The sequence below is a fragment of the Meleagris gallopavo genome, chromosome 9 (assembly GCF_905368555.1).
Source record: "Meleagris gallopavo chromosome 9, MGAL_WU_HG_1.1, whole genome shotgun sequence".
Lineage (NCBI taxonomy): Eukaryota > Metazoa > Chordata > Aves > Galliformes > Phasianidae > Meleagris > Meleagris gallopavo.
Window position 1 is genome coordinate 15,484,545 of NC_139412.1, and position 24,273 is coordinate 15,508,817.

The 24,273-nt window shown below is 39.2% G+C and overlaps 1 protein-coding gene across 5 annotated transcripts; it reads right to left on the reverse strand.

The window, feature by feature from the left end:
• Positions 1-1,166: 1,166 nt before the first annotated feature.
• XIAP (X-linked inhibitor of apoptosis) lies at positions 1,167-23,080 on the reverse strand. 5 transcript variants are annotated; one of them, XM_085230894.1, is made up of 7 exons: positions 21,903-23,080; positions 10,111-11,013; positions 8,021-8,120; positions 7,050-7,128; positions 6,485-6,518; positions 5,074-5,274; positions 1,167-3,684 (listed from the first exon to the last, which is right to left on the reverse strand). In XM_085230894.1, exons 2-7 carry the CDS (start codon positions 10,982-10,984, stop codon positions 3,491-3,493), a joined length of 1,482 nt encoding a protein of 493 aa, XP_085087020.1. In that variant the 5' UTR covers positions 10,985-11,013; positions 21,903-23,080; the 3' UTR covers positions 1,167-3,490. The 5 variants fall into 5 exon arrangements, with proteins under 5 accessions (XP_085087020.1, XP_085087019.1, XP_010713704.1 ...); XM_085230893.1 differs by having other exon boundaries at positions 21,891-23,080; XM_010715402.4 differs by lacking the exon at positions 21,903-23,080 and adding an exon at positions 21,632-21,775.
• Positions 23,081-24,273: the final 1,193 nt, after the last annotated feature.

Sequence of the window (24,273 nt, forward strand, 5' to 3'; positions counted from 1 at the left end):
ATACTGAAAATCAAAGCAATTAAAGGAAATCTTCCCAATTCAAGCTGTCAAAATTTGATGACTATGCTAATTATTTTCTTGCATTTAGTCTGAATAGGACTCTGATTGTAACGAAACAACCCTTAAACCTACAGAGCAGTTTTGTCATCTTGGCTAGCAGGCTCTTAACCTTTTCATGTTCCCAAATAATTCAAATTCAGTGCAGCACTACGGTGCTCTTTCATATCTGATTTTTAAAAATCCCAGATATACAGTATACCTTTTAGAAGCATGAAGAAGCTTTAAAGTGAAGCACTTTGTATTAATTTGCATAGAAACTGGATAATGTTTTTTTCTTTCAGTTTTGAAGGTATTGTTTGTCACCTACTTCTATTATTTTCTCTTGAGGAGTTTACATAGTAGATTTACACCCCAAATCACCCCCCTGCTAGGATTTAGTTTTGTAACAGTTCTAAACAGAATTTGGTCAGCCTCTTCCCAAATACTTTTGTCTAGTCCACATGGCAAAAGTTGCAGGCTGTAAGCTAGATCCAGCTCATTCAGTCTCTCACGTGACTTAGATCAAGGTTAGGTAACAAACCATCTGCTTAAGCAAGGCAGCATAGCCTGCTTTGCACCAATAACTAAAATGCTATTTCAGGTGAGATATATTAGCTCCTGTGCCAACACTTTAGTTTCCCTTGAAAGTTAACGCAGGCCCTCCCTGTAAGTGAAAATGGGAGCTAGAGAAAGGCTGCCAGAACGGCCAACCCGCAGCAATCCTGAAAAAGCCCTGTATGCATGAGTTCTCAAACACCAAACTCTTCCAAATGACAGGGGGAAAAAAAAAAAGCAAAAGCAAAACCTTTCTTACCAGAATGATATATTTATTTTTTCCCAGAAGAGGAACATAAATCCTAGTGCTGAGTTCTTTATGAAGTTTCTACTCAATTCCTCGGAACCAAATTCCAATTTATTACAAAAAGTAGCTAAATGTATATTAAAAAAAAAAAAAGCAACAGATTTTAACACATGCAAATCAAATATTATTTCCTTTCAACCTAAAACATACTTCCCATCCTTACTAACACTCGTGTTAAATTAGGAACAGTAGAGTTACAAAAGAAAAAAGCAAGAGAATCCAACCTTCTTTTATTTCTTTTGCATGTAAGAATCAAACACACCACTCCGAGAACAACTGGATTGCACTTTATTTAAATAGACACAAAATTGCACTGGAACAATGTGTCAGTTCTGTGAAATCTCACATAATCATAGCAAATATCTAACAAAAAATAGAGACATTACATTTCTGTATATTGCATTTAAAACCTTCATCATGTGAAAAACTATATATTCTTTATAAAGTATCATTAATCAAATATATTACTCAGTGTGTAGGACCCAAGATAAAATTTCTGTATAAACAGAAACAAATTAGTATGCCCACATAAATAGGAAGTCACATAATTAGTGTTACTATAAGTCAGCTATTTTTTCTGCTAGTGTTTTAAGTGAGGATGATGCTAAACGTTAGAAAGGTGAGGCAAACGAACATTGAATGTCTCATAGGTATGGGGGAAGTTTTAAAATAAGATAGAAGTTTTAAAATAGATAATGAAGGGCACGAGGTATGCAGAATATCCTTCGTTTCTGTCGAGTTCACTTGTAAGGAATGACATTTGTATACAAGCTGAGAAAAGCAGAAGGCTAAAACCGGTTTTCTGAGGCCTATTTATACAGCAACAACAGAAATAGTGAACAGGGATACAGGAACTATTGATCACAACAGAAAAACTGGCCAAGTAGCAGTAACAATCTAACATCTTTCAGCAGCAGCTTTACACACTCTCTGAATCATGTCACAACCGAAGCCACAGAGCTAACATTTTCAATCACACGGCGTTTTTGAGATGCTAGAACCTGAGCTGATACACATCCGAATAAGAGTCAGAATTTCAAAAATGAGCATGTACAAGTTTTATAGAGGGCCTGATTTTTTAAACAACTCTATTTGCATAAACTTCAGCTATACAGAGTCTCTCCACAGTGAGACAAAGGAACGATGACATAAATAAAGCTCTGCATTGCTTAGACTTTGCCAAACCAGGTCTATGAAGTGAAGCTACCAGAAGTTATATACTTGCCTTTCAGTACTGGATTTGATGTAGAAAAACTGAATTAAGAAAAATTTTAAGAATATTTAGATACGTGTAGTTCGACAGCAGAAAAACTTAAATACAGCCAGGTGATTACATCCTAGGATTGTCTGCATTTTATGTCTGTAGGTGGCACATGAAATGAAGTTAAGAATGAGTGTTCTGATTAACTTCGTGATCAACATCAGTTACCATTTCCATCTTTCGTTAGTCACAGATATCCAGAGGCAGTTATGGTATTTTTAAAGCTTAGAGCAGTTTTAAAAGGGTCCATTAATTTCAAGGGTGTTGCTAACCTGTCAATCTAAGAAGAAAAGAGAAGAAAACCAACACCATTCAGAGCTAGTTCCTGTGTTGCTCATGTTTGTTTAGCCTGTTAATTATTATTTGAGACCAGTTACAGAGGCTTACAAGTGTAAACAAGAATGACAAGATAGATAGACGACATCCTTCAGTGCCAGTAAAGGCATCTAATTACTGACCTACACAATATCACACAGACAATCGTAGCTAGAAGACAGAACCTATAGCAAAGCTGCTCCTACTGATGTTATTTTGCTCTTCAGATTGGCAAGTTACAAGAATAAAAGAAAAAGATATTTTAGCTGATGTTTTTCAAACTAGAAACGCTAGATTAGTAGGGGATAAGATGCATAAAATGAGGTCCTTAATGTAGCATCCAATGAATCAGGAAGAATTTTAACCCCAGAAGATCTATTCGGACATCTGAATATTCAAAATAACAACATAAAAATTACCCTAAATTTATTTCCTCTGATGAGGCTGTTACCCTTGGTCCCACTAGAAGAGAAAATTAAGCAGGTCTATTTTTGATAAATGAGCGGAGCAAATGGTAATTAGTAGAAACACAGTCTATAAAAAGTAGATTTTTTTCTGCTATTTATATACTGTCTGATTTCTCAAACTTGTTGGTGGGGGAAAAAAACACAGCATCAGTGCTACTCAGTCAAAACACCCAGTTTCCTACACCATTTCCTGAAAGACTGTCCGTGTATTTAACTCCTGTATTCACAGAAGATTAGTACAAGAGTGAACACAAACAGATCTGAAAATACAATAACGGTTATTTTAAATCACAACTTCAAAGTAAAAGCACAAAAAGCAAGGAGAGCACTAAGGAGGCAGTGCTCTAAACAAAAATCTAGCAGCTTCTGACAGTCAACTCCTTTTTCAGGGTGTTGATTAAAGCTTTACTGTTTACATTATCTCCAAAGTGAGATGCACCATAAGTGTGTGCTAGACTGGGGAACACCCAACCTTCTGTTGTCACATTACACATGTTTAAAGAAATAAAGCAGGGAGCACTTACATCCACAGTACTGTACATTCCATTAATACATAAAAATTTTCTGTCTTTTGATAATATTTGTACAACACAGAGGACATTTATTAACTGCTTCAGCACATTCCTTACAAGCAACCAGGTGACCACAGGGAATGAGGACTACTGATATGTCTTTAGCCATACAGATTTTACAGAGCTTTTCTTCTTGTAAGCGTCTTAACTTCTCTTCAATACTGAGATCTAAGAAAAATAAACACACAGAAAGTAGTTAGCGTGCTTTCATAGTGCCTCATCTCATTTTTTCCCTCTCCACAGAAAGAGGAAGGATTTTCTTTCCATGCCATTTAAAAAGAAAAGAAAACAAAACAAAAAACCCCACACAAGATGAGAAGCCAAACTAAAATGAAATCCTCAACTGTTTTTTCCCCACCTCCCAAACCAGCGCAGGGAATTCAGCTATCCAGATTGGTAAGATCTTGAAATATCTGTGGAATGTAGGACATGCATATTGTAATCAGGGGCCATTTTTTTCAGAGACTTCCCAGTGACAGCTTTCTCAAACCTTACACAGAAGGTGGAGGAAAGGTTCATCAATCCTGGTTAAGTAATTTGGGTTTTCTTTTCCTCAGCAAGTTTCCTCAGGTTAAAGAATGAGGATACCATCACTTCCCCCTCTGCTTCTGTTTATTAAAGTGCCTACACTTCAAAAGCTTAAAAAGCTGTCATACAGAAATAATTTGTTTTGCACTGTAGATTAGCTCTGTAATTTCTAGTAAGCCTCATTTCAAAATACACACTACAGAAGCCTTCTACAGCATGGGGAAAGTTCCCCGCAGTCAGTCACAAAAATAATGCCCATCTTCATTGCAAGTTCTTTCTCTGCATAACATCCATGAAAAATGTTATTAAAAGGAATGGGCCAGTGAGATCTCTGCCTATCATGCCAACCAGATGGGCTTTTCTCTCCCTATGAATTCATCCATATGGTTGTCTTTAAACTACAAATAAGCTCTGGATTCAGACAACTTGCTTCTGGTCAATCTGCAGAGTATACCACAATGGCTTTTCTGAGCGTGGCTTGCATGCCCAAGCATAGCTGCCCAAGCATAATTAAAAAGGAACGTTGTCCAGAAGTACATTTCCTTATTGGCCAAGAAGGAGAATGCTTCTATTCAGTGCTCTTAGTACTGGCACCAATTTTACACTTGAAACACTTTAGCAGTGAAGTATTTAATTTTTTGTACATTGAATCTTTGACAATAAATTGTGTTTATTTCACCACAGTCCCCACATCTACAATTATCCTTGTCATTGTCACAGTAATGTTGACTTTTTAGTTAACCTCAGAGGGCATTGGACTATTATTTCAATATTATACTATTTTGTGGTATTAATACTAAGTTTATTTTGTACATGACATTTACCTCATAATAACCTCAAGTATTTTTAACACCCCCCCCCTTGTTCAACTTCTTTGATGCCCCAAAATAATATATAGAGTTTGTAACTTCATATTAAGCAAGACTTGAGTCAGAGGGCAGAATGAATAGATAATGATAGGATATATTTCACAGACAAACAAGTTATTATGAAAGAACACACAAAGGTTTTACAGTTTACTAAGTTCACCTTGCTCAAGTGGGCTTTCTTTTGGTGGTTCTCCCTTTACATTTTCTTTCTGAGCACTTATTAAGTCTGCTACCAGATCCTCAACAGATGTATAGCTTTCTCCAGACATGTGCAACTTCTTTTCCATAATGCTCCTAATCTCAGACAAACTGAAACCCATGTGAATGGCATTCTGTACCAACTGATTCTGTAAGAGGTCATCTAAAACAATAGAACGAAAAAAAAACCACCACAATTTAACAGAGATGAGACTGAATATGTGACAGTATTCATTATAGTTAAAACTCCTTTGCAGATCTTTAGCAAAAAGAACTACATTTCTGATTTGACAGTTCTGCTACTTTTAAGTACTGCATTGGAAAACTCGAGAGCGCTTCGATCCTTGCTTTCCCAGTCCCTCTTCATCTACTTATAGTATGGAAATCCTCCTAGATTTGCTATTCAAATCAACTACTTCAACATTTTTCAACATAATTCCTTGAATCACATCCTACGTAATTAACATCACAAATTCCAAAACTGAGCATTGACTGAAATCATCAGAAATCCCAAGGAACAGTAAACACAAAAGTATTTGCTAACTTCACATTTAGTTGTAATTCAGTTCAAAAAAACCATCCGCCTGATAACATGAACTTATGAAACCAAAACACAAGCACAATCATTTCAGAATTTCTGAAGTCTTTCCAGGGTAACACACAGCACTCATTTAGGACAACTGCTCTTCAGTCTGTGGGACTTCCTCCTCTCTCTTTTTCAACGTAATTGTTTGAAAAGGTTTTCCAGCAGTGTGTCCTATGTCCAACTTTCCTACTAACATGAACAACTAATTTCTTCCTTACCTCACATTACTGATCAAAGAGCAAAATTTTTAAACTATTTCCTCTCACAAACAAGCAATATATGAAAAGTTTTAAAAATAGGTCTTGTGCAAGCACTCTTATTAGCAAGAGCTTTCATTCCACGCCATGCTGCAGCACGACTGCCTGCCTATTGTTCCTTTAAGCATCTTGTCTTTTCCATATTCATTAGAAACATTATTCCAGCAGAAGACATTCCTGCACATAAGTTAAGCTTTCTCAGCTTCCTTATCATTTTGCAGTTTAACTCTTCCCACCTCATGAAAAGCAGCAACAATCATTTCGTTTCAGTATCCTGCAGTGTTTGTCCTGTACCACTACTAATTCAATGCAGCTGTTTTCACAGTTCACAAATCTCCCTCACAATATTTATCCATTGATGATTAGAGATATCCCATGAGAAACAAAATTCACTGTGCAGTTGTTTAGAAGGAACCAAGCAGTAGAAGAATATCATCCAACAATTTGCTTGCTGTTTTTGAAAAATATAATAGAGTTAACTTAGAAATTAACAATTTGCTTTTATTATTATTATTGTTTTTAATAGATACCTTTAGGAAGTATTGTAACTTCAGCAGCTTCCATCTAAAAAATAAATAAAAAGATGACAAAATTACAATTCTGGAATGAGTACAAGGAAACCTTTACAGTTACAAGACACAAAATAGCTATTTGATCTCAGTTATTTTATTGAGTAAAACTACTATAGTTTGAGCGGATTTGTCCTGCTCTGAACATTGGCAAAGGGCTCCATACTTTGTTATGGCATTCACATTTCTTTAAGCTTTCACTTCAACACTTTTTTGCTGCAATAAGATGTACATGGTTCTTGGTTCCCAGCCTACAAGGATTGGCATTTCAGTACAGAATATAAAACATCTATAAGCCACCCAACCTGGCATTCATTACCTAAGTGGGGACAACGGTATAATCTATGAAGCTCAAATAGCAGAATCAAAACATGCTTCCATGTTTTTTACTTTCTGCCAAGAAAAGAAACAGCAGGAAGACTAAAAGTCATGCAGATGATCAGAAGATTGATTTCATATGAAAATTATGTTGAGATTGTTTTCTACTTTAGTAAAATGATATTTTATTAATAAGTAAGACACTTACTGTTGAATCCCTACATCCATCTCTTAAGTGAACATTATTTATAAATTCTAGTCCCTTTTCCTCTCTCAAGAACTTGCACCTATAAACAAAAATATTTAGTTATCATATAACTACATAAGCAGCAAACAGAAGTTGATAATGTAACTTCATAAAGGTTTGATACAATTCCTACATCATATAGAATGCTTGCTTCCCAAATCTCAGCATCAGTAATATCACCTAAGTGTTTCTAAAAAGTTCTTCATTGCTTCAGCAGTACTTTTGTGTTGCAGTTTTGGTGAAACAGAAAGCTAAACACCCGTTGGCCATGCCACCTTATGTTACAGGTTTATAAAAGGAAAAAATTCCAGTGAATAATGAATAACTAACACCATGTCAAAACACTGGCTCTTTTAGTAGTTTGTAATCACAGAAAAGCAGCCACTGGTAATGCAAATGCCTTGTGTTTTCTTTCTTTACTTTCCAACCAGTCCAAGCTACTGGGCAGTAGCTGGGGCAGATTTTATTTATTTATACAAGCAAGGCATACAGACCTTTGTTCACTGCTGGTGAAAATGCACACCTAATGGTGGTGGCTATGCTGAAAAATGTTTTGTAGCTGAGAATGTGCTCTATCAGACAGTGCAATTGTGCTTTTTGCATCTGTTGTAGTTTCCCTGTAAATAAATGAGACATGACTTTTGGAATCATCTATGTAGTATATTGTGAGACTCTGAAACACTGACACCGATGTGGATGTGCAAACCAAAAAAAACTCCACTGTCATAAATAGTAACAACATCAAAGTCACAGTCAGCCCTCTAAAATCCTTATTGGTAGGCTCTGTCATAAAAACAAAATACTAGGAAGATGACTCAGATGTGCACATCCCTGTTCATTGCAGGGGAGTTAGCCTAGATGACCCTTAAAGGCCCCTTCCAACTCTAAGGACTCCATGCTTCTGTGATGTGCAGACACAAAGAATACCTTACCCAGGAAACCACTTGGCGTGTTGATCCCACGGGTCTTCATTTTCCTTCCACTCTTGCAATCCTCCACCGCAGTGGAAGCACACAACGTGATCGCCATTACCTTAGGAAACACCCAGGTTACACACTTTTAGTAGGTGTGACAGTGAGTTCTCAGCTAAAACATTACTACAGAAAACAAACATTTACATTACTTACTAGAAATTGTAATTGGGAAAGACTCCGTTTTAAAGAGTACAATAAATATGATCTGAAACAAATATTCAGGACAAAAATTGACCTTAAAGTCACATTAAATAAAGTCACATATAATATTTCATAATTCTAATTTAGCAAGCAATTAAACAGATAAAAAGCAAATGCTAAGAAGAGTCTATTATCAGATAGCACATTCCACTGATAAACAAGTGACTACCACAAAAAATTTATTTGGAAAGTAATTGACTCAACTTTATCTGTCCTCATGAACAGAGTTCTGCTTTCTATTTAAGTAACAGTTAAGCAAGAATGGAAATCACTAACAGGAATTTAATTCTAGAGGCTGTTCTTTGCTCCTCCATTTCACCATTAAAATTAATGGGTTCTATACAGCAGCATAACTGATGGCAATTTCTGAAGAAACAGCATTCTTCAGCACTAGCACTGTGCCTGCTGCCATCAAAGACTGCACCAGGAACTGTTCAGACTTATGCTGATTGAAATGAGAGGAGGTTGGGCTACTTTTGTTTTTCTTTCCACCAAAACTAACTCCTCCTCAGCTTACCAGAAATGCAGAAGCCACTTTAAAAGCCATTTGGTCTGATAAACTGCCTTTTTAGTTCACCTCCACAGTACAGATCTCTTTTGGCCAAGCTAAATTATTTACTGTTAGGAATCCAAGATGGAACTAATAAAGCAATTCTACTGAGTACAAATATTGCCTGTGTTCCACTTATGTAAGAATATATCAAGAGTTTTATTTATGGCCATGAGTAAAACAAGTGGTATCAGATTAAAGAGCTCTTCTGGGAGCTACTAAGGGAGAAGCCAATTAAGATGAGAGCAAGACATTATCCTGGATAATCTCCTTTTCTTTGTGACCTAATAATAGCATAACTTCACAAGGCATCTCTCAGTAAAGAATTTCAAAGAGCTTTATCTGCACCATGCATTGAATAAGGAATTATTTGCCTTCTCCAGATTGAAAAAAGCAATGCACAAAGATGCAAGAGCCTTAACTAAATGATATGCTGTATTTCTAAGAGTCCAATCTCTTCCAGTAGAGTCCTTGTCTTCATAAAGCTTTTACAGTAGGTAATAATGACACTTGCTTTTTTTTGGTTGTCTGGATGCCTTGATAATGTAAACACATTATTAAACAATTAAATAATAATTATATATATAATTATATATATATATATATATATATATATATATATATATATATATAAATTATATAAACATAATTAAAATAGCATATAACCTGTGCTGTCTTCTTGAGAAGCTTCACAGCTACACACTTGCTCTTTAGACCTGAGGTGGTTATCTGGAGAATGGCACTTTGTTTTTTAAACTATTATTTTCAATAATTGCCATTGTGGAAGATATGTTAGGAGGGTTTTAGCAAATAAGGAAAACATATATATATATATAATAAGGAAATACATATATATATATATATGTATTTTTAGCAGCAGAGTATCAAAATGAGTTTTCCTTATTTGCTAAAACCCTCCTAACATGTCTTCCACAATGGCAATTATTGAAAATAATAGTTTAAAAAACAAAGTATATATATATATATGTATATATATGTGTGTATGTATACATATACATATATACATATACATACATACATACATATATATATATACACACACACATACATGATAATTTTGTATTATGCTAATAAAAATACCTGATAGGATGGATGTAATCTTGCAAGAGAAATGCAAGAAGTAGTTTGCAGAGGAAAGCAGAATAAATTTCAATTCAACTAAAAACCTGGCAAAATTCTACATTAGAATAGGAAAATGCTTATATTTTTCATAATAAAACATATCTGCACAACATTTATTTGTAAGATATATTTGTCATTTGGAGGTCTGTCTTACCTGTGCTGTAGAACCCTGCTTCAGCAAGATGTTCCTTGTTAACAGGGTATATCCAAGTGAGAAATGTTTGTATCCTCCTTTCATATTCTACCATGGATGGATTCCTTGGATGCTGCTCGTTGTTTAGACAGCTTCTCCCAAGCTCAGCACAAATAGATTCACTTGAAACATTTCCAACGTCCCGACCCAGGACAAAAAAGCATTTGGGGAAATGCCTCTTGTGCTCAGACCAAGCTCGATCACCAGGCTCCCAGTTTTTCAGTTTCCCACCACAACAAAAACACGCGACCTGATCACCAACACCTGTATAGTAGAGTCCTGCACTAGCTAATTCCTTTGGAGTCAATAGGCCATAGGGAGGCCAGTTGTGAAAGGACTTCAGCCTGGCTTCTTCACTGCACATAGCGGGGTTTTTAGGATACAGAGTATCAGACATGTCCACAACCTGCCTGGTTCTCAACAGGTAATCTGCCTCCACATCAGACAAGTCCTCCAGAGCAGTTGAGAGGGCTAAACTGTTGGAGCCATTTTCAGTTCTATGCCGGTGGCTCTGCACAAGAGGATGTACATTATTTTCCAAAAAAGCAGACTCAGAAATAAATCTGCAATCTGGGGAAAGGTTTTTGTGTCTGTCAACTGCAGAATCCCCAGGCTGCCATCCTTCAACAGTCGCGTGGCAACTGAAGCACTTGACTTTATCACCTTCTCCAGTATAAACAAAGCCAGCTCGAGCAAGTGCTGATGCTGGAACTGGACAATCAGGGGGAAACTCCACAAAGGTTCCTAGTCGGTCGTGTTCCTGGGTCCACTCCTGGTTGCCATCAGTGGCTGGAGTGGCACCAGGTTCGGAGCTATCTGGGCCATTACACGTCATCTCTTCGTAGGGTGCTTCCTTCAGATTCCCTAAACAAAGCATATTTGTGTTATCTTCAGACACAAGGATTCAGGACACACACTCACAAGCACGGAAATGAACGGCATTCAACTGGCTGCATCTTATGTATTAAAATAACATCTGTTCTCTTCTCACCTCACCTGCTCCTCACCATCCAGAGTCAAACCAAAATAAAAATAAAGCGTAAGAAATGGCAGGAAGATTAAGAAGCATTACAGGAATACATTACAAAACATGACTAACAAGAATTTGCCTGGGAAGCATACAGATTTACACATTCATCTATTTAAGAGAATACTTTATTTTTTAGCAAATGAATACTGAAAGAATAATGAAATTAAGGAAGAATTAAACAAAAGCTGTCAGAAAGCTTCCGAGCCAAGAATATGGAGTTATAGAATTAAATATACAATCTAATGGAATAAAACATGTCAAATTTTGACTGGATGCAGTAACTCCTTTTGAGAGAAACACTGGAGTGCTTTCTCGACTGGTCAACTCTGCCGGACAGGACTGTACAGAAGGAAAAGCAGGGTGGAGGAAAGAGGCTTGTTTGAATGCACTGATACCAAAGCAGTGATACGTGAGATCAACAAGCAGGGGAGGGATGAGAGAGAAAATAGTATTTTTCTGAGGTTACAAAGTATATTCCCCCCTTAAAGACCTGATTTATGGAACTGGATAGGCCTTAAGAATTGATGACAAAGATTTCAGAAACAAACCACCCGTAACCACCACACTCCACAGAACAAAACTACACTCCTCAGAAAAATAAATAAGTAAATAAATAAATGAGGCACAGGTAAGCATTACAAATTAGAACTATCTCCTAGAATACACTGCCAAATAGTTTAATCTTCAACAGAAACATATCCCAGTCCTCTGGAGAGGACTCCGAAATGGCCTTCCAACTGTAGTGACTGACTCAGGTACGAGATTCATCTGGCTGTTTTTGTCTGTAACAATCTTTAGCTGAAGGAAGTGGTAAATCCTACATACGTGGTTCCCCCATCAATTCACAAAGTGCTGCCCAGCTGCTGAGCAGAACAGAGCGAGACAGAGCAACCCTTTTCAGCTCAAAGGCAGATGCAGACTTCAAGAGCCGCGGCCTCGCTCTACACAAGGCGAAGTGCACAAAATACTTAGGAAAAAGAAATAAATCACAGAAGTTTCCCATATTTTAACTGTAATGTTACAAAGCCAAATGCTAATCCTGAAAATGCACGCTTAGCTTTACAATCAACAATGTCAAATCCAGCAGATACCTTTCATCTATCCTTATTTTTATTCCCCTAAGCATGCACAGGACTTATAGCACAGCCTGGAAACAAGCTACAGTTTTGGTTCCTCTCTGAGCACACACTGACATTTTTAGTGCCTCACAAAAGCAGTGCTTTGGTAGCTGCATCCACAGAACTACATGAGTGAAAAACTCCTCTCTTTACCCTACAACAAAAAAATGACACACGGTCTGGATAAAACAGTACTGCATTTCTTTTAAAAATCCCCCCAAAATTCCTAGCAATAACCTTTCCAATAAGCCAACCAACTGAAGGTTGATTCCTTTTTTAGCTGTACCATGCAAATAATACAGGGCATGCCAAGTCACACTCAGTGGTCAAAGGACATTTCCCTTTAGAGCTGCTAAGCCAACAGTGATTTCAGAGCACTGAGAGCGTTCAGGAAAGTCTAAAAGCAAAACTAGCAACCAACCCTGGAATTTTCACAGGAAATCTTCATATCCCCTAAGTAGTTCCTCTTGCAAAACTGTTGTGTTTTGCTCCCTCCATTTGAGACAAAAACGCTTCAAGTAAGCACCTACCTAACTTGTTACGGGTAGGAATCATTAATGAAAAGCACTCATAGCCCTTTTGGCACAGAGGGCCCTTTCCCCAGGAGTGCACATCCAAGCTCGGGGTGCCAAGTTCAAGAAAGGGTGCTGTGTTCCTCAGCTGAATGACATTGTGGTGCCTGAGAGTAAAGCTTTGATGCACCTGGCTTCCCCTGTGTTTATAGCAGCTCCTCAGCTGTCTGGAATGAGTTTGAGCCAGCACACAGCAGCCTCTCTCACCCAGGTGGCCACTACAGCCTTCTGCTGCTCGTGGCATTTAGGATCGGGTTTTATACCCGTAAGATAGATAAAGCAAACATCAGGTATTACATGTACCATGCACAACTTGGCAGACACCCTCCGCACTGTCATCAAAGCTTTCAGCACAGTGCCACAGAAGCACGTGCACACCCAAATCCAGCCCTTTGTGACAGCTCTGTTCACTCAATGAGAAGCATTTCTCTGAGACAGTTTGAAGGAAAAAACAAAAAAAAAAAAAAACAAAAAAGAAAGAAGACACTTCAAATAGTGTAACACTGAAATCACCTAAAAACCAGTAGGGCTCTGGCTGGCTCTGAGCTTCAGTCCTTCAACAGCTGTGTCAATATTGATTTTATTTTCTGCAAGGTCAGTGCAGATATTACAATTATTGAATTATTCTCTTTGCTTAAACAATACTAGATTCAACCTCTACAGGAAGAGCAAAACCTTTTTTTACATTTCAGAATGGGGAGGGGAAAATTATGATGCTTTGAAGGTCGTGGCACACTTGGTCACAATGACAAAGCTAAGGAGCCAGCAGGCAGGCTGAGAAACCACTTCAGAAGTGGCATGTTTACTGCACAGCTGTGGGCACAAGGCTGGTTTTGAGCACTACAGAATCACAGAATGGCAGGGTTGGAAGGGGCCTCAAGGATCATGAATCTCCAACTCCCCTGCCACATGCAGGGCCACCAACCTCCACATTTCATACCAGCCCAGGCTGCCCAGGGCCCCATCCAACCTGGCCTTGAACACCTCCAGGGATGGACGGGGCATCCACAGCCTCTCTGGGCAGCTGTTCCAGCACCTCACCACTCTCATAGTAAAGAAGAACCAACTTCAATTACTTCTGTAAGTCAGTTTGTAACCAACATAATAACATCTGAAATAACATTGCAGTACGGTTTTAGCTCAACAAATTCAGAGATAGCAAATAAATTATATTGACTGACTGAGAAATCTGAATTGTGCATTTGCTTTGACTTTCAAAGGGCAAAACTCAGTAATTGCATGCAGTAACATGAAAGCTGTAGGTATGTAAATATACATTTTTAAAAAACCTTAATAATTATTAACATACAATTTTAAGGTTTCATATTTATTCCCTGTTAAAAACCTTGCTTTTAAATCCACTGAGGTTGTTCCTATAAAGAGATCAAATGATCTTATGGAATTGGAATCAACGTTACTATACCTCACTTGTCCAATAGCTCGCATTACTCACACAGCCTCAGCAGCATACTCTTTTTCTTATCTGCACACCTGAAAGACTTTCCAGAAGGTGGCAAACAAAGCCTACTTCACATCCTTTAAAGCTCGGAGGTTCCTTTTCAGCAGGTATCTCAAAAAAAAAAAAAACAACCAACAAAACAAAACAAATGCGCATGCTTCCAAAGTATGACTAGCAGTGTGCTTTTACTTGTACTTACATAAAAACAAGTTCACAAATAATGACAAAAATCACAACTCCTATCCTACGAGCGTTTTTACACAGTAAATCTGTTCTCTATGCTCTTTCAAACCAGAACAGAGCCTCTACATCCCTTTTTGATCCGCTGCAAACAAAACAGCCAAGGCAATCACAGACAACCTACTCAGCCCTTCTGTTATCCGCCCTCTGAACTTTGGCAGGAGGGGAGGAGTCGGAGCAAGGCCCCACTTTGATGGGCCTCAGGGATTTCCTGGAGACACAAAGACCTCCCTTGGTTTGTACCTTTTTGTTTCATGTGTCAGAGGGTGACCGCTTACTATAACAATGAGCATGATATACAAAGTTAAAAAACAGTTGAGAGAATAATCATGCCTCCATATCCCGCAAGTTATGTACCTGTAAGCTGTGCTGTGTAAGCATCACTTTAACAGGGGTTCATATTGCATTACTGCAACTCATTACTGAAAGTTTTCAACTCTGAACAAAAAAAGTTCGACACAACAGTACTATTTAAGTGTAGAAATCACAGAATGGCAGGGTTGGAAGGGGCCTCAAGGATCATGAATCTCCAACTCCCCTGCCACATGCAGGGCCACCAACCTCCACATTTCATACCAGCCCAGGCTGCCCAGGGCCCCATCCAACCTGGCCTTGAACACCTCCAGGGATGGACGGGGCATCCACAGCCTCTCTGGGCAGCTGTTCCAGCACCTCACCACTCTCATAGTAAAGAAAGAATAAATACTAATGTGCACTAGGTGAACTTCTTTATAAATGAATGCACTGCTTACAGTAAGTCATCATTTTTCATGTTGTAAATAAGGTACTTTGTCAAAGCAACTTGAACTCATATCGTATCCTGAGTAGGGCCCCAAAGTCTGCAGTGCCCTTTGCCAGGGCTGCCCTGCAGGTCATCCTTCTGCTGCCGTGCCAGCCCAGGCCCTGCTGCTTCTCTGGTGTCTTTCACTGAACCACTGCCCAGCCCCCTCTGTTCTAAAGATTTTGGTCACAAACAATCTTTTTCTTTTAGGAAAGTTTTGTTTCCAGAATGTTTATAAGCATATCATGCTTAATCATGCCTCTTTTCCTTCCTCTCCTGAAATAACTTCTCACCTTTAAAAATAAAGGCTGTAGAACTCAAAATATCCCGTGGGTGGCACACTGTGACAGACTCTCCTTGCAGAAGTAACAGCATGAGACAAACTACCACATACATCACTTTGTATTTTTTATTCCACTTCCTCTGCTGATCCTCTGGGTGTCTGCTGGAAGCTGTGTGCTGTAAGGACACTGAGGAGCTGAGAAGGGAACACTTGGGCAGAGAGGGAAGGAATGGAAGACTAAACTGAAACATCAGCTCTGTTGTGTAACATTACAGGACTACATATCAGATGGGATAATGACGAAAAGCAATATCTTGCAAAGCAACAGAACTCCAAAATATTATTTAACTGCAGAAGAAAAAAAGATTCAGTTTATGACTGAGGAACATAAAGTAATAATATGTAGCCACCTCACACACATACGTAACACTTCATGGTACATGCCAACAGCAGGCCTGAGTTTAGAAAAGGATTTACTTAACCCTTTCCACATAGATTTAATTAAAATTTCTGGATCTTCTATTGTGATTAAACTTAGTCTTCTAAGTTTAGAAAAAACTTAGAAAGCCAGGACATATATTATTAAATACCTCCTTCTATATGAAATGAGTAAACAAAGCCTATTTTAACCTGAAAGACTTCCAGAAGCTGAGCCAAGTTCCATCCTATTTTTAGGCGCCTGAAGGTTATTTGCCACAAGGCATCTGCCACTTTCAGGCTGAAGTACCCATTTAAACAGTCTACTTTTTAAGCTTCAGATGGGGGGGAAAAAAAGACCAAAGTTCACAACAAAACCTTATTTGACATGCAGAACTGTATGCCTAAGTTTTACAAGTCAGGCATTTCCAATTCAAGTTTCGTGCAAACTATGATTTTATGCACAAATATGACACCATCACATTACCTCGGACTGGAATGCTTCAAAGGAAAAACAACCGATCTGCTTTTCTCTCTGAAGCACGTTATCACACATTATTATTTCCATCCTCAGCCCTAAAACAGATTGACATTATAAGGAGTTATTTTTAATTCTTGTGTCTTTCCAAAGGCCAAGCATGGTAGCAACCTTCAAACCAGACGGATCGTGGCACAGCCTCGCGTTCCTGGCCACAGCATGCACTCAACACAGAACTCGTACTGCTTGACACGCTCGCTATGAGAGCAATGTTAGTGTTTATTGTCGACCCAATTCTGAAATGTGAGAGCAGTGCACCAAGTAAATATCAAGCAGGACACGCCGTAGCAGCTGATCACACATACCACAGACCATGCATATGTCACTTTGTGCCTGCTCAGCTGCAATTCGATCAAAGAAGGAGCTACTCACTGAGCTGTACTTACAGAGACGAATAAGGAAAGAGGCTTTAAAAGTATTTACAAATTTGAGCACATTCATATCTACATATAGTTGTGATTAAAAAAACCAAAAAACTAGCCATTTTGCTTGGAAAGGTTTGCTTGTTTGAAGAGGGAAGGTACGTACACAACACCCTTTGCTTTGGCACCAAATCTCATCTGAGTGCATCAGCTGATATCTAGGGTTTTCAGACCAGCCCTATTTAGCTTAGCTTCCCACTGGGGAAAAGGAAGGAACGAAGCTCCTTGCAAGTGCTTCATGCACAGTAAAGTGCAAGAGAGAGGTTGGCCTTTTCAATTTGGACACAAGAAAACCTATCCAAAGCAGAAGTTTAGATCTGACAGTTGCTGCCACTGAAATGAATTGCCTACAGATGACAGTATCTAAAAATAAGGTAGAGGAGAATGGAAAAAAAAAAAAAGTCAAAAACTTCCCACCAAATCCAAACCTCAAGCATATTGAGAACAAGGTGGAAAGAGTCTAAAGGCAAAGGCAGAGAACTCCAACAGCACCTACCTTCACATAACCCCCCCCAGTACAAAACACACAAACAGGAAAAAGCAATCTTGACAAATTTCTCCAGCAGTTCTAGTAGGGTGACTGTTATTAAGCTATATGTAGCATAAATGGAAATATAACAAAATATTGTTCAAGAGAGGCACTGTGCTCTTGTAGCCATACAGAAAATTGTCTGCAATTTAACTACCATTTTTAATTACAGATTCTTGGAATTGCACCATTTAAGCTTAAGGAGATTCTGTAAGTATTCTTTCCAGATGAACTGTATGGAAATAACAAATTCAACATAAGTGGATTTTTATTTTTTTTTTTTTTGCACATTTTGGAAAATCAGCCTATCAGTTTTTCCCATGCTGTTTCCATATTCCTTACCAATAACTGAATGTTCTTAAATATTTTACTGGTCTCCCTCTTATAAAAGGCCTCTTACATATTTCTAATTCCATAGCACCACAAAAGAATTACATAAAGGGAAAGCAAAAATGTATTTTTCACAAGATTATTCATTTTTATATTCTATATATATTTAAGAAGTATAATTTAAGGGATCCAAAATTTGCATTCCATATTGTTTTCATGGTTTAACTTCAGAACTTTTAGCTCATACACTTCTGTATTAATGGGAATTCGATTTAACTTCAAGGTTTGCGTAAGAAAATTGCGGCTGAGCTTGCAGAACCATTGGTTTTGATAGTGAAGAGCTCAGAATCCGTACTTAATACAACACTCCAAATTGAAACACTTTCATCCATGAAAGCCTACCAGTACTTCAGGGGACTGGTTTGTTTTCTTTTAAAGCTAAGGTAATTTAATAGGATGACCATTAGTTGCCTCCAAGTTGAATTAGACAAGCTGCAGTCCCTTACAGAGCACCTACCCTAACAGCTCTGACCAGAGCAGACACACACACCTGAGCTACAACAAAACAAATTCAATAAGCAAAGAAGCAAGTTGTACAGTTCCAACCCTCCTAAAACCCAAAATTAGGAGCGACTGGGGTCGATTCCCAAGCAACTGAGTTAAAAAAAAAAGGAAAAAAAGTATCCATCACTGATTATAAATTGTATCACTGCAGGAATACAGAGTTACTGCTCTGCTTGGTTAGGGAAGGGAAAAAAAAAAAAAAAAAAAGCCAGTCAATAGGAATGTATTAACTAAGTGGGCAATGATAAAAACTGCCTGGGAAAACCTGCAGTGACCTTGGGTACAGCTCCCTTCTCAAGTCTGAGCTGTGCTCCAGCCTCTGGCATCACATGCTTTTACTGCTCAGCTAGAAAACATTTATGCCTATAACTGAGGGAGAAGACTAAACAAGAGATCAGCTCTCCTCAAGGGGACATAACAAGACTGGACCTCAGCTACAATAAAATGATTAATGCCACAGCAAAACTGCTGAATCCTTGGGACCATAAAGGAAGAAGCTGCAGCAGCAGGGCAGTGCAGGGAGCCCATGACCTCTGCCCAGCAGGGCTGCTCACACACCAAATCATCTGTGCCAAACGGCAGCCCGTGGGTACGGCACCACAGCACTTCCCAGAATGACTAGCAGCAATGCTTGGTCATTCCTTGATGGGCTGAAATGATACACACACAAATTGGTGTGCAGACACACAGCTGTGAGCTTGGAATCTCTTAAATTATCCCCTGTACTTTAATTTGAAGTTTGTTAGCAAGTTGGGATGACTTGAGGACTAACTCTAACGCAGTACCAGAAGTGAAATATGAAAATTGCACCTGTTGAGAGCACTCAGCTTGCCTTACTGTTTAATAAGAAACTGTTCAGGACACAGAAGGGGAAGGACAGCGAACTTCAAGACATGTGCAGCTTCATTTTATGTTTTATATTGCATAAGTGACACTGTTCACAGAGGATGGCTTCTCAATTCCAACAAGATTCCACTAAGCAAGCTTTAAAATAGAACCTGCCCTCTAGTAAAGAAGATTTTGGATAGTCATCAAGTCCAAAATTAACACAGAAAGCACACAGGTTCTCTGGTAACAATTTTCAGTTGTGCACACAGTATTACAATTTCCATTTCTAAAAAAGGAAACGTTCCTAAAACTAGATGTGCAGAATCTCTCCTCGTGAAATCAACTTCTGTCCCTTCTTCACCTACTCAACAGCAACATATGAAGGATCAAACATCTTATTGCTCGTATCCACTTGACAACCAACCAAGAATAGAAAAAGCAAAAAATAGAACATTCTGTGACATAGTCTGAGCAGTTACAAAGCATCACCAATTAAAATACTAGCATTCCTAGTCCTGAAGGACAACCTAATCCAGGCTGTGCAACACGCCTTCTTCCATTTTCACGTACCTTCAGCCTTCCTGCACAACTGCTATTTTCTTCTCCTTAGGTTCAGAAATCTATTTCTAGAGCCTGACTTTCAACAGTTGTGTTCAGAGCCTTTTGAATAGAACTTCTCGTGGATCTCTTACTATGAAAAATAAGAAGCTGCAGGAGACTACACCCATTAACTCCTGACAGAAAATAAGAAGAATGCAAAGGGTATTTACAATGGCTTTTCCCTAAGAAATTAGTACCCTTGTCACCAACCAAGGTCAGCAGCAGATTAACCAAAGCAGACATTAGTTTCATCTGTTTTCCACCCATCCTTAGGCAAAAAAAAAATAATAATAAAAAAAAATTTTCCTTCACAGGGAGTTCTTCATCAAGTTATGCACTGATGTTCTGCAACTCCTCAACTCCCTTTGGCTGTCTCACCCAACCTGGCAGTACAGAAACAGGTGCACCATCGCTATCATGGGCGCACAGAAGCCTGCAGCAAAATCCACCTTCATATTTCAAAAGCCTTGATAGGAATACACATTTTCTAACTGTTCTGATAACAAAAGCAAGTCTGTCTCATATCACTTGCAGCAGACAAAAAAAAACAAAACCACCACACCCACATCAGAGTTCTTTCACTCCTGCTGCTGGGTCCAAGGAGCAAGGTCAGAGGAAGTACAAGGCTATCATTAACTCATTTCTTTGCCCTTCTTGGCCAATGGCGTGGGTGTCCATCTTCCGAAGGACAGAAGTACTTGTGTGTTCTCTAAAGGGCGCTAAATAAAACTACAAGACAGCAAAAGGAAGCACTTAAAAAATGAAAAATATATATATATCCAAATAAAGACTTATTCAAGTAACTCCCCGAAGGAAAACTTGCTTTCTTAGAGTGAGTTTGTCTTGTGCAGTTATTTCAAAAGACAAAGTGAGTAATTAAGTTAGTATACATCTAATTTAACTGCATCAAGCTATTATTTAAGAAAGGATTTGACATTTTGTCTAGATAATAAGGCATTTTTTTTTCCTTTGGTTGGTTGCTTTTCCTTCCAAATTGGCCTAGTATAAGGCCTCAGAGTTTCTGGCTGTTCATTTAAGAAAGTCCTTCCAGTTAGCTACATGAAGTACTAAAATCACAGCATGAGATAACAGCAATGACAAGACAAAGCAGATCTGTAAAAATATATGAAAGTAGCTTCAAGAACAAATGTAGCTTTCAGTAAATGCCCACCGATAGTACAGTTAAAAAGCACTGCAATCATCAAGACCAAAACCAGCCCTTACGTCCACGGATATGGAACCCAGCAGTACGATAGGAGGTCCAGGTAGGCAACAGTACAGAGGCAGAACCACACTGAATATTAAAAAGAAATAGATCGGCATCAATATATAGCTATTATGCCAAAGACAACTGCCTGAAGTGCCCTGAATTACAAGTGAAGAAAACATGACTGGAGTGAACAAGGATCTCACTTGAGAAAACCTGAACAGAACTGCATTTTTATTGAAAGAACAGAAAGAAGATTCTTCAAAGCAAGATGCGGAAGAAAGAAAGGAAGAAAAAGTAGAAGAGGCAAAGTTCAAAATGACTACTGAGCCGCAGACAAGCGTCCATCAGCAAAACATTTTTTCTTTTTGTGTAAGCGAAGAAAAGAGCGTGCTGTGGGAGGAACCGCATCCACAAGGCAACTCAAGCACCGCATCCACAAGGCAACTCAAGCACCGCATCCACAAGGCAACTCAAGCACCGCATCCACAAGGCAACTCAAGCACCGCATCCACAAGGCAACTCAAGCACCGCTCCAGGCATAGCTGTAGGTGAGAGCACAACCCCAGGCAGTAGACGGTCCGTGACTGCGTGCTTCAGCTGATATCACAAAGCCATTTTTCCCCTCGGCAGCTCCGCTCCGGGCTAAGGAGACGCGCCCGTCCCCGTGGCAACGCCTCCCGGCGCGGCGGCCGCTCCCGCGACCATCTGCACGTCGGGCGGGTGGGTCCCGAGCAGCGCCGGAGGTGGAAAGGAGCGCCCCTACCCCGCGCGGGGAGCCCGCCCACTGCTCCGTGTGCGCCGCGGCAGCCTGACAACTCACCGCGCCGCGTACCTTCCTCACCGACCCCCGCTGAGGGAAGCGCTCCGGCGCCGCGCGTTGAGAAAATGGCGGCTCCCGGCAGCCTCTCGGCTCCGCACGGCTCGGCGGCAGCGCCCCCCGGCGGGCTGGGGGGATCGCGGCAGCGCGGCGCCTGCTGTCAGACGGCGGCACCCAGCGGCGGAGGGCGGGCAGCGCCTCAGCCGCCGCCGGGCCTTCCGTCCGCTCCTCGTGGGCCGTGCCGGTGAAACGCACGGGAGCGGAGCGGCCGGAGAGCACCCGGCCCCGCTCGGCAGCCCGCAGGACGGGCGTCAGTAGTTCCCGCTACGTACAGGCCGGGCGCGGTGCTCGAGGGCCGCTGAAAGGTGGTGTGAGGGAGCGGTTGTCCCCCTGGGATCCGTGGTGTTTCCTACACGGGCTGCACAAAGGCCCCGGTGCTGCTCTCTGAAGTTCCCTGAAGGTGAGAGGTGCCAGCAGCACTGCTTGCTAACTTGGCCAAGAAGTTGCCTTTTTTTTTTTTTTTTTTAATTCGCCCTTAAGATTCTGTTCTCACCAGCTATTAAACTCTGTTTCATATTTCATGTATTTGTACTCAAATATCCCAGTTCATGCACAAACCTCAGGTTAGTTTCTTCGGTAGCTGTAGTCAAAACCATCTTTTCATTTTCAAGACTAAGATGATTCTTCTGTGATATTAAAATATCCCACTAACCTTTCTTTTTTTTTAATCCATAGAAAATTGGGTGCTCTCGTGGCTTACAACCTAAAGTCCTGTAGTTCTAACACTGCAGAACTTGTGCAAAAGTAACAAATTCTCCAGTGGCTCTGGGAAGTAATGGTATCGGTAAAGCTGTTTCTATACTTCAGGCATCTGGTGAGGTCACTGCAGCCCTCTCTCTATGAGAACGAGTTTTTCCAGTCCCGAGTTAGCAGTGTGTAGGCTGACATCTCAGCAGGTTGGCACTTCTGAAATGAAATCTTCGGTGTATCTATACAGCATAAAAACAAACTCAGTAATTTCTAGATGAGAAAACTGACTGTACTGAAAACGCAGACCACTGTTCTGGAACACACTACGGAAATATTATTTCAGAATTAAAGTGATGTTCTTTGCTATGAACAGAGATGGCCTCAATGAATGTTCTGTGAAAACAATTTGCTTTAGGCACAGCTGGCTGAAATATTAAAACACACTTTTTTAATAGTCTAAATTGCTGTCTGTTCCATATACACATGCCATTTCTCTTTCTTACTCTCTCTTTTAATTTGTATTCACTATTTACTGAAGAGAAAATCTAAAGTAAAAGAGGTGAGTATCAAGGTCAGTATTTGTGCATGCTAGAAAGAATTTGACTAGAAAAATCCAAGATGATAATTATACTGATTTCAATATCTGAGAAATAGCTATATTTCAATAGTAGAGATTCCTATCAGTTCACATCATAGCAAAGCATATTTATTTAAAGATCTCAGAAATATTATGACATGGTGAGAAGTTAGCACTGTAACAGTGCAGAATGAGTATGAATATTTAATCTTATAAATCCTCATCACCCCCACATTATCAATACATTCATTAGCAATGATTTTCACAAATGCCATTGCTTGTTGAGATTTTGATACTTTTCCAAAAGAGGCAAATTATTTTTAAATATAAAAATATTTTTAAATATATACAAGGTTGGTTTTTTTTTTTTTTTTTTTTTTTTTTTTACAGTGACACACTTCTGGGTTTTGATGTCTAAATCAAACACTTTGATCAAACAAAACCTAAAACTTCTCGTCATGATGCACACAGCAACCAGAATATAAGAAAACATAACAGAAAAGAAAAATGACAATAAGAAGAGTAATGCTTATAAAATGTTTTACCTTCTACACAAGCTAGCTCTTGTTCTTCTGTACAGCCAATTTAAATTCAATTTAAAATAAAGTTCTGAATCAGTAAGTTGTACTGTAAGCCAAAACTAACAACATCTTTGGTGACTCAACATTAAAATTAATTGTATTACTTTGAAGAACCTTTCACTGTAAGCGGAGTTCTGGTAATTGAGCCAAAGAAAGTAATTAAACTTTGAGCAGAAAATCACAGGCAATATCTTTGTCAAGTTGAACGAGGTGTAGACAAATACTCCTGCTTGCTGTATTCATTCTTTCCTTTAAAATGAAACAAACTTGCTGGAATTGGTTGAGTAGTCTGTATTTATAAGCAAAACAACAGACTTTGGTTTGCTGATTTCAAACAGAGATAGCCTCTCAGTGCTTTTTATTTGCTTTGGAAGGACTTGTATTTGCATGGAAGGACCTGTAGCCGCTGCTTACGAATCTTAACTCATCACAAAGCAATTCCATTGGTTTGAGTGTCTTTGTCGTATCCCTGAATCTT

Bases quoted from the DNA above. Each gene is read 5' to 3' on its own strand.
- XIAP (XM_085230894.1), bottom strand. From the start codon at position 10,984: ATGACGTGTAATGGCCCAGATAGCTCCGAACCTGGTGCCACTCCAGCC. The intron at 8,121-10,110 runs GTAAGACAGACC...GTGTTTCCTAAG, and splicing joins AGCAGGGTTCTACAGCACAG to GTAATGGCGATCACGTTGTG. The intron at 6,519-7,049 runs GTAAGTGTCTTA...TTTATTTTTTAG, and splicing joins ATGGATGTAGGGATTCAACA to ATGGAAGCTGCTGAAGTTAC.